Consider the following 14,449-nt stretch of genomic DNA (forward strand, 5'->3'; position numbering starts at 1 on the left):
AATGCGCATGAAGCCAACGAACTCGATGTAGTTAATACCATCAAAGATCACTGAACAATGAGGAACTGCAACATAGCCCGACGATGAAGACATTGTGCCTGTTTTTTTACCGATCAACAGGCAAGCAGATGAGTCCCACGGGTCGATCAACAGGCAGGCAAATGAAGCAGCAAGTGCTCACAGCGAGTACCAAAGGGTCCCGACGGGTAGCATATGAAGCCTACGGATCAAATACAGCCGGAGGGGGGGTCTGGTGTAGGACAGTGAAGACCAGCGACTGGCGGCGGGATTTGGCAAGGGGCGGCTTAGACCGGCGAGGAGTAGCGAAAAACCGGCGGCAGATGGGCGGAATCCGGCGATGGGCAGCAAGATTCGATGAAGTGCGATGAAGACCTGCAGCCGGCAGCTCGATGGAGCCAGCGGCGACCTGAAACGCCCGCCTGGTTGAGGCTGCCCTGGATCGATGTGGAGAGCACCTCACTCGTGGTCAACCTTGCGGAATCCTATTGGGAGAGCACCTCATGCGTGGTCAACCTTGGTGGATCTGATCGAGAGAGCACCTCGCGCGAGTTTGGATGTGGAGCCCCTGCGGCTGGAGATGTGATGCAGGCAGGAGGAGAAAAGCACAGCACGGGCACGCAGGAAAAGAGGCAGTAACGGCGACAGCCGTGCGAGAGATTGGATCAGTAGCAGCACGGATTGCGCGTGCGGAAAAAATCTAGGGCTCTGATACCATGTTAGGAAATATGCAACTTGTATTTTCAGGTGACCATAGGTCAGTATATATACATATATAGATGTCGTACAATAAGCAGAAAACACCTTATAGAACAAGAAAAATACAAAGTGGTACATGGCTAAATATATAACTCTAACACAATCCACCATGTGAGTAGCCATCCCTCCGAAACAAGGACACCAAGGTGAGGAGCGATGCTAAAGCAAGCAATGGAAGCGAAGGAGTGTCTCAACTCTCAAGCGCATTCCCGAGACACTCTAACCCCCCGACCCAGGTTCGAGCATAGCCAACAACATGAGTAAAACTGATATCACCACTTCAGTAGGAAACTTTCAGGTTTTTTAATCATATGGATCTGTCTTATTATTCCCTGCTGTATACAATTTGAATCACAAAACAGTAGTGTTTATATGATTTTCTCCTTATTACAGTGTCGTTATTCTAATCGGGATCTCTTTGAGAAATTGAAGCCATAGCGCTTCTCATGATTACACCTGGACCATGTCATCTATGTTGTCGGTAAGTGTATGCATGTTACTACCGGTGTTGCTTTTACCATGCACCCAACATTGTTACTTTTTATGTTGGCATTATAGGTCATTGAAATTGAGGGGGGGGGGGGGGGATACATGATAATTTCTTCCTTCTCTGGCAAATGGCAAAGATAGATATTTCAAAAGCTTTTGATTTTTCAGCCTTGTATAGAAGTTTACACTCGAAAAAGGAACCACATGTCCTCCTAAAGTTGGATATTTCAAAAGCCTTTGATATATTTTCATAGTCGCCTACTTGAGGTTCTTCATCACTTGGGATTTGGTTGCCGATGGTGCAACACATCCTTGCTTCATACATTTCGCTAGGCAAGTTTGGACGTTGATTCTCGAAAGGCTGGGATTGGGTACCATCGGTGCCCAGCCTACTGCGGTTCGCTTCTCAATCTGGTGACTGCAGGGCATGCATAGGAGTCCCCAAAAATTTCTGGAAAGAGATCAATTATCTCATCATGTTAGTCTCATGGGGAGAATTGGAATATGGGAGCGATTGCATGTTTAATGGAGCTAGCCACGTGCCTCTTTGGTCTTATAGGCTGTGGTAAATGAGAACACTGCTGGCGCCTGGGGACTCTGCGGGCTGCTTCTAAGGTTGCTCACCCCGGACACTTGGTCCTTCCCCTTGGCAAGCTGGTCCTGTGTATTTGTGTGTGTGTGTGTGTGTGCGCGCGCGCGCGCGCGCGTGGCTGTGTGTGTGCGCGTGGGTGTGTGCGTGCGTGTGTGTGTGCGTGCGCGCGTGTGTGTGTGTGTGTGTGTGTGTGTGTGTCTTGATCCTATAATACGTAGCTTATTTCAGGGTGTGTGTTTGGGGCGAGGGTTCTTACGCCCTCTCCTCTGTACCTTTCCTTCTTCATGAAATTATATGTTGTTCTCCTGCATGTTCTGAAAATAAAAATACTCTTTTTTCTGTATATATCAATATATTGCCTAGTGATTATTTCATTTTGTTGGTTCTGAAGCGCAAAATGTCTGCAAAGTATTGGCAGACACAGAATGACGAAATGTGCAAGTTTTTTTGTGAACTCATTGATTTTAAACCTTATATTCAGGTAATTGTTCTATTTCTTATCTTTAGAGCTGGTAAAAAAATGGTACAATACTCATCAGAACTACGGTATGTGGAGAACTTGCAGCATTCTAGTTATGACGAGAGTGTGATGGAACTTGTGGAAAATTCGGAGGTGTATCCTGATCTTGATAGCTTTTGTAGGGCATCTGCACTTAAGGTGAGTAATATCATACTTACATTCATATAATTCAGGATTACTCTAATAACTCTCCTTTCTCAGCAATTATGTGCAATGTTATCTTGGTTGGAGCCTCAGTTCCATCCTCTGATACGTGAGGTGGGTAACACGCAGAAACTTCATTTTTTCTATGTTTTCTGTTCCTCAAATTAAATTGCAAATCATCATGTAGGGTCACAAGGATGTGCTCGTAGAAATTGTCTGTGATTCGTTTTATCTATATAACATAACTTATCTGCAGGTATGTTATCGAATTTGCCTTCACACTTTAAAAAAATATTGAACAGTTACGCAAGTTTTCTTCTTTTCAGCCATTGCATTATATTGATGAAAAGAACAAAATGGTATGTAGAATAACTGAAGATTCTAATGCCCAAACAAAATTATTCTTGCATTATTTTTAGCGACCTGTTTTATGTGCCTAGTAAATTATTCTGCACCTTTCTTGGTAATTACAGGAGCAAAGTCTTCGTCCTGCATTTAGTGTATTTTTTATATGAAAATCTTATCTATATTGGAGTTACTTCCTGGACATAAATCCTTGAAATGGTTGAAAGAATATTTCCTTGAAGAGCGAATTGAGGGAGAGCCTGCTGAAATAAATGCATTAGCATACAGCAGAGATTTTGCCTAAAAATATGTGAGAGAATGGAGATATTTCCTAAAATGTATCATTATTTAAATTCTATGAAGAAACACTAATATGTGAAATGCGTCACTTTGGGTACATCTTGTTTTGTTATGAAACTGTTGCTCTTTCCAGTATCATATGGCAAAAGAACAGGCAAGATTGCATGAGGAATTTGATGCACATGTGTCTACAGGTGCATTAGATCATTTTATCTGCAAGGTTAGTTATTCAATGGTAGGAAAAATGCCAATGTAAGTAATATGTGTCTGCAAATATATTGGCTCATTCACTTGTCTTTTGAGGTTCACAGGGTGATGCACTGAATGCTATTCTTGATGATGATATTATACACAGTCGGTTTTCAGTTCTGGATCATACTCTCATTAAGTTGTCTTTTGAGGTGCTAATTTGGTCAATGTATTACCCTTATTTATGGACTATATTTTCATGGAAATGTATTCATCGCAATGTACCTTTCTATAGCGAAGAGCTATACTTCTGGGGAGGCAAGACCAACTTTCTTCGTATTATCAACATCTGAGACAAGTTGTTCACAATGAGCAGGTGTGCATTCTATTTTTTTCTGCTTGTCCTTGATTTTTGCTGAATATACTATACAGAAATTCTATTTAGTACTACTATACATTAGAGTAATTTATGTATGTACCCTAAATTTAAGACGTTTACACTCCCATATTTTGCTTTCAGAACACACTAGTTATATTTAGTTAGCATGACAAGTAGGAAAATTGCAGCTTTTTTTTGTACTATATCCAACTAATGAAGTGTGCAACATAAGATCTTTGCATCCATTTGGGGATGATGCGACAAATTCCCCACATTTTACAAACCAGTTTAACTGTATCACTGCAAACATACTCCAATACTCGCTCTGTTTCACTATTTCTATCTGTTGCACACATCTTAAGATTCCAAGTTTTACCAACAATTAGGTTAAGTTGGTTATGTGACGCAAAAGTGAAAACATCTTTACTTTTGAGCTATGCTTGATTTGCCTTGGAGATATTGTTGCATTCAGTACACTAGTCATTTTACTTCCAATGAGCAAAATCAACCGGTAGGCCGTCGTTGCTTGACTATACAACACATTCTCGATCGCAGCGGAATCTCTGCAAGCCTATTCATAACGGCTTGCTGATCTTGTAGTTCTGATTATCCAAACATTCTTCTGACGAACATATGCTGTTTACCAGCTATGCAAGATTTGGGCTTTGGGCTTTGGGCCTGTGCAAATTCTGTAGAACCAATGTTATTGACATTCAAGCTGTTTATGGAATTCTTAATATCTTGTGCTCCCTCCTTCTACTTATACAAGGCCATTTTAGCAAATCTCAGATACCAAGGCTGAGCAGAGAGAACTGATAAATGACATGTTCATTGCCCGCTGCATCTCCTCGTGTATGTATGTCCTTGCTGCATGCACATGCTAGCCAATGAAACAAGAGAACACATATGCATGCAGTCCCTGAGCTATTAATGAGAGGTGGAAACGGAGAGTTTTTTCCTCTGGGAGGGTGAGGGAAAAGAAATCTTGCCTTGTATTTGTGCGTTTTTCGTATTCTGATAGTAGCATTGTACATAAAAAAAGGAGGGAGTAGGACTCAGTTTACATGAAACTTTTTCTTGGAAATCTCCAATAGGTAGTGCAGAAAAAGGAGCATGCCAATTTTGCTGCTGCTCCAATTTATTGATTTTCTCCACTTTTCTCTAAGCAGCACCAAAACTTATCTACCAATTGTCATTTATCCTCCAAGATTTGATATTTTTAAAGCTTGCTCAATTCAACTTGCATTGGTCTTTGAAGTTGCAAATATGCACCTGCATGCTTGTTGTTAACCATCTGATAGTGAATTCTTCAACTTTTTCAGCTGAGAATTGGACTTCAAAGTTTGATGTGTGAGCTGGAGGCCGAAGGTTTTTTCAGCATTGTGGATGATTCTATCGATTGGGTACTTGTCTCGTCAATAAACACTTTATATTTGCTCAGTAGTGCATGCGGAATTAACAAATGCTTGACCTACTTCTGTAACGTTCATTGGTTGCATGTTTTTTTTTTGTAGGACAAGAAATGCTTTTCACAACTGGTGTACAAATTCGACAAGCAAGTTTTTGTTGGTCTTGATCTTCCAAAATATTATGTTATTCGTGGAATTATTGTCTGAATTTTATTTGTCAACACTGTGTGTGCTTCAAATAATTCATAAACCTTAATCAAATATTCTATAAATGTCAGGATTACCAGGCAATGTCACTTATGAAGGATGACTCGTGCACATGGAACCAAGTTTTCGAAAAGGTAAGGCATTTTATCTCTTGGATATTGTTGTTTCTTTTATATTAGCTCCTTCTATAATAGTCTAGCATTTTGTGTTGCTTATTGGTCTATATCAGGTTGTTGACAAACCATATCGTAGGTGGATACAAAACATTCCTGATCTGGTACTGAGCTGTGCTTCCCTTTTTCATAATTTAGTTTCTGGTTGTGTACAAACGTTGTTGATTTCTTGTATAATATCATTCACCAACCATTGCAACAGGTTAGATACTTACCGCGCATATGCTACCCCGGTTGCGTATTTCCTTATATGTAAATAAATGCTGCATATAAATATTAATATATTTCTGTTAGTTACCATATGTATGGTGTCTAATACTAAGCAGTTAGCAACAAATGATAGTGTAGCATTTCACTACATTATCGTCCTTTACATTAATTTCATTTTGTGGGTGCCCTCAATTCTTACAAATGTCGTTTTGCGTGTATCCTCGGGTCTTACCGACACCGTGATCTGCTTAACCTCTCCATGGCGTGAAGCTTTGAATTGTTATTTTGTACGATCTACCTGGAGCTAGCTTCTGAGACCAAGGAAAATAAAGGAAGTTGGCATCATTAGATGCAGAGTAATCCAAGGGAAAGTTGTGGCCCGTGGCATGAGATTGACCGTTTGTTTTGTGTATCTGTTACTGCTACGTCCAATGCTTAAACTGTAAATAGGGTTTACCTGAACTTGTTGCATGGGTCATTCTGACCCTAGGCCCCCATCCCCCCACCACAAATGGTAAATACTCCCTCTGGAAATGCCTGTGCGCCTTGGTTTTTGGATGCTAGAGCATACTTGGTCGACGCTCAAAAAAATAGTGGAAAGGAAGAGAAAAAAATATAGAAGGATCTACAAAAAGAAAGAATTGTAAGTTATAACAAAGAGTGGTCAAGAAAAGATACTTGTGCAAACCATACTTGGATAGGACATGTTACGCTTGCATCCGTAGGATTTGTGCCAAGTTAGGAATCTTGCCCTATAAGTGCTATGGAACTTGATATCCTATCGGTGTCCCGCGACGCCGCCGCCGCCGCTGCGGCCGCCGCGTAGATTCGATCCCCGAGCTCCTCCTCATCATTGTCTCATGGCCTCCTCGGCTTCCTCCTCCATCTCCCCAGCAGCCCTCCCAGCCACCACTCCACCTCCACCCCCCTCTCCCTGCCCCCCTCCCGATCCAGATCCAGATCCCTTGCTTGCTGCCGCCGTTGGAGGGCTGGAGGCTCCCGTCCCTTGCTCCCTGGGGTGCTCTGAACTCCTGCTGCCACCTCCTCCACCTCGCCTTCCCGCGAACTCTACGCCAAAGCTGGTTGCCGAGGCACCTGTGACGTCTTCCGAGCAGCCTTGGGTGGAGGTTGGGGGACAGCATCGTTCGCGGATGGAGAAGGCGCCTGCTCCATCTCCCAGGAAAGGGGTCGGTGTCTCCCTCGCCTTCAAGAGGAGAACGTATGGCCGCTGCTTCCGTTGCCTCGCGTCGGAGCACTTTGTGGCTGACTGCCGTGACCCTATAAGGTGCCTGGGTTGTGGCATCTCTGGCCACCGCGAGCGGGAGTTCCCGACGCGCCTTCCGGCCAAACAAGCTTCAACCCCCCACTCCCCCTCGCATGCGGCCTTTCCACGTCGGTCACCGGATGCGCCACCCTACCACGCACCTCCGCCATATCCGCCACATCGCTCGTGGGCCTCCGTTGCTGCCTCTCCGGCTGTGCTCGTTCAGGAGGCGCCTTGTAGCAACTCCGGCTCCCCCTGCTCAGGTCTTGCCGACCTCGTCAAGTCTTCCATTGCTGCTGAATTGGGGCTGCTGCAACCCCACTTTGCAGCTCAGATCGAGGCCCTGCACACCGAGGTGCAAGCACTGGCTGCCACTCGTACAGAGGAGGTCATTCAGCCTCTCCGCGACATGGCGTTCGCTCTGCAGGGTTGGGCGGTTCAGGTTTCGAGCCTCTTAGAGCGGCTGGAGGCTATCAGTGGCAGTGTTGTTTCTTCGCCGGCCATCAATGGGTCTCCTGAGGTGCAGGAGGATGGGACTTTGAGGATCGGTGGGGGACCTTTCTCTTCCTCGGCGCCGATGGATCCGCCTCCCCCCTGGTGTGAGCATGAGGAACCGGCACCTCTCGTTGTTGCTTGTGCTAAGGGTGTCAGTGAGACTAGTGTGGTTGGTTGCTCGTCTGAGGTACTGGCTACTATGGCGCTTCCTGCAGATGTTCTTCCTACTTTGGATGTAGTTTTGCACAAGATGATGATTCAACACGAGGAGGAGCAAGGAACGGTTGAGGAGATAGTCAAAATGAGTAAGGACATGGAGCAGATTGAGGTGGTTTTGCCCACTGCCGCGACCCTATAAGGTGCCTGGGTTGTGGCATCTTTGGTATCCTCTCCAGTGATGCTTTCTTCAGGGGGCACTACCAATATGATGTCTTGGGTGTCCGAGGAGCTACTTGGTAACATTGGCATGCCTCAAGGTCCGGCTTCAACCACCTTGTTGGATGAGTTCCTAAGTAGTTTCAGTTGCACAGCGCCGCGGTCCTTGCTTGAAGCACCGATTCATGTGCAGATTGAAGGGGCATCTACTTGTCCCGAGAGGCGTAGTGGACGTTTGGATAAGAAGAACAAAAGTTGCAACATCCCGACTGCCAAGCGTGCTGAATATAGGTTGGCGGAGGCTTTTGGAGAGCTACCGAAGGGAACGACATCTAAGAAAGTCAACGAGGAGGATGTGCAAGAGAAGATGAAGACTTATTTGCAGATGTACAAGAAACCGCTCACGTCGACGGCGATCCAGGCAATTCGTGCCTTGGTGGAGGTTAATGTGTGATGACATTTTTCTGAAGGTTAGGGGTGAGTGCACATCTGGTTGCAGGCGTGTTCTTGAGGTTGCAGAGATTGATTTGGCTGGGTATGTTGTGTTGTCGATGGTCTTGGGCCTAGGCACTCTTGTATCCGGATTGGACGATGTTCCTTGAGTGCTAGTCAGGTGTGTGTGGTCTTCGCCAGTTTCCCTTGATTAACCATGCCATGTATGGTTTTTGGGTCCGGTTTCCCTTATTAACTGGACCAATTCTCTTCTTCTTAATGCAATGCGGGAGCTCCCCGCCCTCTGACGAGGTTCCGTCAAAAAAGGTGCAATCAAGCTAGCGTCTCCTAGCATTCATGAACACAAGCTTAGTCTTCCTAGGAAAATCTTGTATGCTCATTTTCTTGGTTGCACAAACCCAGATATCTTTACGCATGTGTACTTTACTTTTCCTCTTTCTCCTTACGTGCGATCACTTGTATAGCATTTGAGTTCAATTTGGTTCATTTCCAACTTGTACAAAAACCTTGAACTTCAATTTGCTTGGTTTGGTGCCTAACCCCTAGCAAGATCCTCCATAAGCTTTGTGTTAGGTGTACGTGTTTGACAACAACAATTACCAAGTTATTCACTTTGCATCGACAACTTATGAGATCTATCGATCCTTCGCCAACATCGGAGAAAGGTAACTTTGCTATTGTTCATCTCATTTTCTACTCAGACCTTCTTGAGTGCTTTGATAGATAAGGACGGTACATCTCATCCGGTCTTCGACGGCCAAGAAGAAATGAACGACTATGTCACCAAGTCTCGCCACTTCGGACTACAATGAGCTATGAACGGCACAAACGCAATCTTGAATGAGCACCTCGCCACCGATGTGCACCAATATGAAGATCTCACGGGGGACTATCTCAACGCCAAGTTAGACGCACATATGGACCGCATTCACGACAAGTTCGACAAGTGCAAGCCTTCTTCATCTTCATCACTTTCAAGACGGCGTTCAATTGCAAATTCATCCGAGCTACCATCCGGCGCAAGTACATACCGGTCTCGACGTCATCATCATCATGAAGAACAATAAGGATATCTTGCTCTAAATCCTCCTCAAGGCAATGGATTGCAAGATCGCATCCTTGAGAATGAACAACAACAACGTGAAGCTCAAGAACAACATGACACTTACGACCGTCAAATGAACCAAGAGGAAGAACGGTATCGTCAACAAGAAGAGTGACGCCACCAAGATGAAGAACGTGAGGCACACCGGCAAGAAGCCCATAGTGTGGACCAAGCAAATCAAGCACACCGATCTCTCCGTGCTGCCACCTACAACCTTCAAGAGCAAAGCTAAAGGGAAGAGAAGAGAGCCAAGACAAAGAAGCTCGCATTGAGCAACATCATGAGATGTGGTGCATTGCTAATGCACCTCGCATCCCTCACCAAGCACATGAAATAAGTTGTCGTTGGAATGAAGGAGCTTGCTCGAGAAAAACAACACATTCCAATGCTAACTAAATACTGTAATGTGCATGATGAACCACTGAAATATGCATACCACGTTGCAATGCACGGGCAATTAACTGGTAAATACTCCTTCTCTTCCTAAATATAAGTCTTTCTAGAGATTTCAACAAGTGACTACACACGGAGCAAAATGAGTGAATCTACACTTTAAGATATGTCTACATACATCCGTATGTTGTAGTCCATTTGAAATGTCTAAAAAGACTTATATTTAGGAACGGAGGGAGTACTACGTAACCTGGCGTCCATGGCAGTACGAAAGATTGTTAAAACAGTTCCTGGTCTTTTTCTCGGAATACTTGAATTTCTGTCACTTGGATCGTCACTTCTTCTTGCCATGTACAGTAACAGATCGGCAAAATTAGATTCAGACTTAGAGATCAAACCCTACCAATCTGAGATCCCGAGTTAGTGGTGTCAACAGATCATGTTGATTACGACTCCCAGCAAAAAAAATTGCTACTATCCATCTATCCAGCGTTTTTCGAGGTTAACTTTGACCACATGTTAGAGCAATAATATGACATGTAAGTTACACAAAGCATATCATCAAATTTGTATGTGAAAGGAGCTTCCAACGATAGAATTTCCACATTATACATCTCATATACTAGTAATCTTATCAATAGTCAAAGGCAATCTCGAAAAACGCATTATATATATGGATGGAGGGAGCACGAGCTACTGAGGAAAATGCAGCTCACCACTCTTATTTGATAGAGCCCTTTTCGCTAACATAGATACCTCTTGATGTCGTGGCTCTTCACATGGCATTTCTGTTCCAAGAAGAAACAAGATGATTCAGGATGGAGGTTATTGAGCAATAGCAGCAAGATCGCAAAATATATTGTCTAAGCAATCTCGTACGGAGCTACCGAAGGTTCATAATTGTACAAGAATGGAAAACAGAGATGCGGGGACTCTCACCTGGTTAATCAGAGTCCTTTCCATCAACGAGTAGCTTCCTTGACCTTCCCAAAGGATAGTTAAATCAAATTTGCTAAGCAAGAATACCATGGGAGCACCTGATTCAGTTACATAACATCCTAATCCAGTACATATTTTTTTACGATGACTCGAAAAAGGATCTTGACAGGAACATGGAATGGTTCTCACGGTCACAGGTATAGCAAAGCAGCAAAAGTAGAGCTGCCTTGCCCCAAAGGCAGAATTATCTCTTGGGTTAAGTTTGCGAGCTTCGGAGACCCCAGTGGAACTTGCAACAAGGAAGCTACCACCATACAGACTCTTTATCTGTAACAATAAATCTGGCTTAGGAGTGTTGATGCACATGGATTTGGATCAGTGCCGCAGGAAATTAGTCTTGGAATTCAATGTGTGGCATTTCTGACTTTGCAGACTGCAGTAAATAGTACAACAGGAATTATATTAGACATCTAGGAGGTTTTAAGATTCCCTTTCTAAGCAACCATATGAGTCATCTAAAAGCTATTTCGAGATTACCATTATATAGAGATCTAGATTTAGTTGAACAAATCAAAGTTTGTATAATTTCCTAAGCTGTCCTTTTATTCTCTGCAGGCCTGCCTGAACAGCCATAGTTGTACAGTTTCACTGTCAGATGAAGGATTCTGAAAAGGTATGGCGACACCAAAACACTTGCCATTGAAGCAGACTGTTCTCAGTGAGTCCGACTCGGCTAAGAGTTCCACCACTATAAATCTACTACTCAAAAACCAAACTCCAGCTATGATGTTTTAAGGTAACACCTACAATTGTGTAGCCGGTCCCAAGGCAAGAGGGAGGAGGGACCAACCATATGTTCATAGAGAGTAATGTCTTGTGTTGTCGTCCATTTTATAGTCGGAATGAATAAATGTGCAAGAGAAACTGGGAAATTACATGTTCTGTTGACAAACAAAGACCTCCAAACTCAAGTCAAAGAGAATTTTGTTTTGGCCCCAGCTGCATATAAAGTGAGTACTAGTGCAAGCTCATTTCAGTCGATGGTCACACAAACCATCTGAGCATTCTTTAATGGTCTCTCTCTAAAGCTATATGTTCTCCAAAATTTTCTGGATCTTTTCTGGTCAGTGGCTCTTGGTCTAGTGCTCTTGGGAAGTTAGGTTCTTGGAATTTCTTATGCTTAGAATGTTCTTTTGGACCATCCTTGGTTCTGCTGTCAACTCAACCTCATCTAGCAACTCACTTCCTTATCCTAGAAAAAGGAACTCAATCACTTCATGTGATGACAAAATAAAGAAACACCAAATTCTGGTGAAAAATAAGGAAGCGCCAATTTCTGAAGCAATTAAAAAAAATAGACCATACAATGAACCTATAAGAAGTTATATTTACCTGGTGTAAGAGTACATGGGAAGAGTGAACATTGCAAACAACCACACCGTTGTTGCAGAGGCACTTCGTTTGCTGTAATAACATCCGCCCGAACGTACATGTATGAGCATAGAGTAAATACAGCAGTTCTGCTCTTTTAACTGCCAATGGTACAATTTGCTTTGATGTAGTCCTGTACAATGCCAATGATTCCAGAGCATACCAGTTTATGTGCGCTGGTAGAGCTCTGAACCACTGAAAGAGTCGTGAACAATTCACTCCTAGAAGAATAGTGATAGTCACTATATTGCTGCATTTACCCAACTGCGACCAGGTGTTTTCTTCAATGTTCCGTGTTTAATCTTTGCCCTCACTTGTTCAACAATATTCCACCTACCAGAAGAGGCGTGTAGGTTAGATACCGAGACAAGATTTGATGGGCTCTCTTCTTCCAATCTAAGAAGAGACCTGCAAGCTAAATCTTGAGTCTCTTTGTTACTGTGAATAACAGAGGCATCCAGAAGTGCTCCCCATACACTAGGGCCTGGCTCTACGCTCATTGACTTTATGAAGTCCAAGGCATGGTCAATCAACCCAGAACGCCCCAGTAAATCAACTACGCAAGCAGACATCTCCTCGGTTGGATGGACTTTATGATCCTTCACCAGGGAGTTGTATATCTCAAGTCCCTTCAACACCAATCCTGCCCTGCAGCACGCGGAAAGCACACCCAGACCAACTATGCTGTCTGGCTTAACCCCAGAAGCATGCATCTGATCAAACAAGGCAACTGCCTCCATACCCATACCATGAAGGCCATAACCAAGTACCATTGAACCCCAAGAGATGACATCTTTGCGCCAAGTACCATCATCGAAAATGCGCCTTGCATAACGCAAGGCTCCGCCCTTTGCATACATATCAACCAAAGCATTGTTGAGGGACACCTCCCCATAGAGCCCCATCCTCGCGGCGAAACCATGCACTTGCTTGCCCTCTGCTAAGCCCATGAGGCCCTCGACAGCCGACAGCACACTGATCAACGCGACCCTATTCGGCAGAATACCATCAACCGCCCACATTGCCCGGAAAGCCTTCGCCGCATCCTCAAACATGCCATTCTCGGCGTACCCTCCCACCATGGCAGTCCACGAGACGACATTCCTCTGATGCATCCTGTCAAAAACCCTGCGCGCAAGGTCTGGCCGGGAGACCCTGCAGTACATGGAGACAAACCCGCTGCTGACATGGAAATCGCCGTCGCCGCACATCCCGCGCTTGACGGCAAAGCAATGCAGCTCCCTGCCCTCGCGCTCGGACGCGCACGCGGACAGGAGCGCCGAGACCGTGAACCTGTCCGGGCAGAGCCCGTCCGCGACCATGTGGCGCGCCAGGGACCGGAGGTCGATGCCAGCGGGGGCGTGGGAGATGAGCGCGTTGTAGGTGGAGGCGGTGCGGGCGGGCATTTCGTCGAACAGGCAGAGCGCCGTGCCGGAGGTGGAGGAGCGGTGGGGCGAGCGGAGGTAGAGGAGCAGGATGGAGTTGGTGAGGACGGGGTCGGCGTGCAGGAGGCCGAGCCGGAGGGAGAAGGCGTGGAGGGAGGCGGCGGCGTGGGAGCGGGGGTGGAGGGGGAGGAAGGAGGAGGCGAGGGAGGAGAGCGTGAAGGCGTCCGGGCGGCGGGCTGGGAGGAGGAGGAGGCGGCGGAAGAGGTGGAGCGGCAGGTGCGCGTGGGAGGGGTCGGAGGAGGCGAGGCTGGAGAGGAGGGAGTTGAACACGGGGAGCGGCACGCCGCAGGGGTCCGCGCCGACGGCGGCGAGGCGGGAGATCGTGAACGCCGGGAGTGGCCGCATGGAGCCGCCGCGAGTTTGACTGACGGGCAAACGAATGTGCTGGGCTGCCAAGGGGGGTCCCTAAATTTGTTTTACTCTCTAAATCTATTTTTTTAGATTTATAGATCTAAATAAATTCTCTTTTGCAAGAATCTCTCATTTGGCATGCACTTAATTAATTCTTCCAAAACTTTTTCCATCAAAATGTCCGAAATTTCGTGCAGAAGAGACGAGCGACCTCCACAAAGAACGGATTGTAGCGAGGCGAAAAGAGACGACCGTGGCTCCTTTTGTGTTTTGCTAGCAGTGCCGCTGGTTCCCTCTCCCTCCGCCGACCCTCCGGCGGCGGGAGGGAGGGGGAACCTCGGATCTGTGTGTTGGTTGTGTTCATAGTAGGATTAGGGTTAAGAAAGACGTTGTCAAGGCCGTTTCGGCGGCGTCGTGTCTGAATAAGTTTCCTCGGGCTTCATACGCTGTCAGACGAGACTCTT

The 14,449-nt window shown here is 45.4% G+C and overlaps 2 protein-coding genes across 4 annotated transcripts; one reads left to right on the forward strand and one right to left on the reverse strand.

The window, feature by feature from the left end:
- The first annotated feature begins 2,378 nt into the window (after positions 1–2,378).
- Positions 2,379–5,294, forward strand: LOC123150408 (uncharacterized). Its single transcript, XM_044570531.1, has 7 exons — positions 2,379–2,516; positions 2,710–2,778; positions 2,825–2,881; positions 3,301–3,387; positions 3,479–3,568; positions 3,652–3,732; positions 5,058–5,294. The coding sequence occupies exons 1-7, from the start codon at positions 2,379–2,381 to the stop codon at positions 5,247–5,249; spliced, it is 714 nt and encodes a 237-aa protein (XP_044426466.1). The 3' UTR covers positions 5,250–5,294.
- A 3,932-nt stretch (positions 5,295–9,226) lies between these two features.
- On the reverse strand, positions 9,227–14,015 carry LOC123038233 (pentatricopeptide repeat-containing protein At3g46790, chloroplastic). 3 transcript variants are annotated; one of them, XM_044462120.1, is made up of 3 exons: positions 12,151–14,015; positions 10,759–11,085; positions 9,227–10,607 (listed from the first exon to the last, which is right to left on the reverse strand). In XM_044462120.1, the coding sequence occupies exon 1, from the start codon at positions 13,977–13,979 to the stop codon at positions 12,432–12,434; it is 1,548 nt and encodes a 515-aa protein (XP_044318055.1). In that variant the 5' UTR covers positions 13,980–14,015; the 3' UTR covers positions 9,227–10,607; positions 10,759–11,085; positions 12,151–12,431. The 3 variants fall into 3 exon arrangements, with proteins under 3 accessions (XP_044318055.1, XP_044318052.1, XP_044318059.1); XM_044462117.1 differs by having other exon boundaries at positions 9,477–10,607; positions 10,759–11,191; XM_044462124.1 differs by lacking the exons at positions 9,227–10,607; positions 10,759–11,085 and adding an exon at positions 11,205–12,010.
- Positions 14,016–14,449: the final 434 nt, after the last annotated feature.

The sequence above is a fragment of the Triticum aestivum genome, chromosome 1A (assembly GCF_018294505.1).
Source record: "Triticum aestivum cultivar Chinese Spring chromosome 1A, IWGSC CS RefSeq v2.1, whole genome shotgun sequence".
Taxonomy (NCBI): domain Eukaryota; kingdom Viridiplantae; phylum Streptophyta; class Magnoliopsida; order Poales; family Poaceae; genus Triticum; species Triticum aestivum.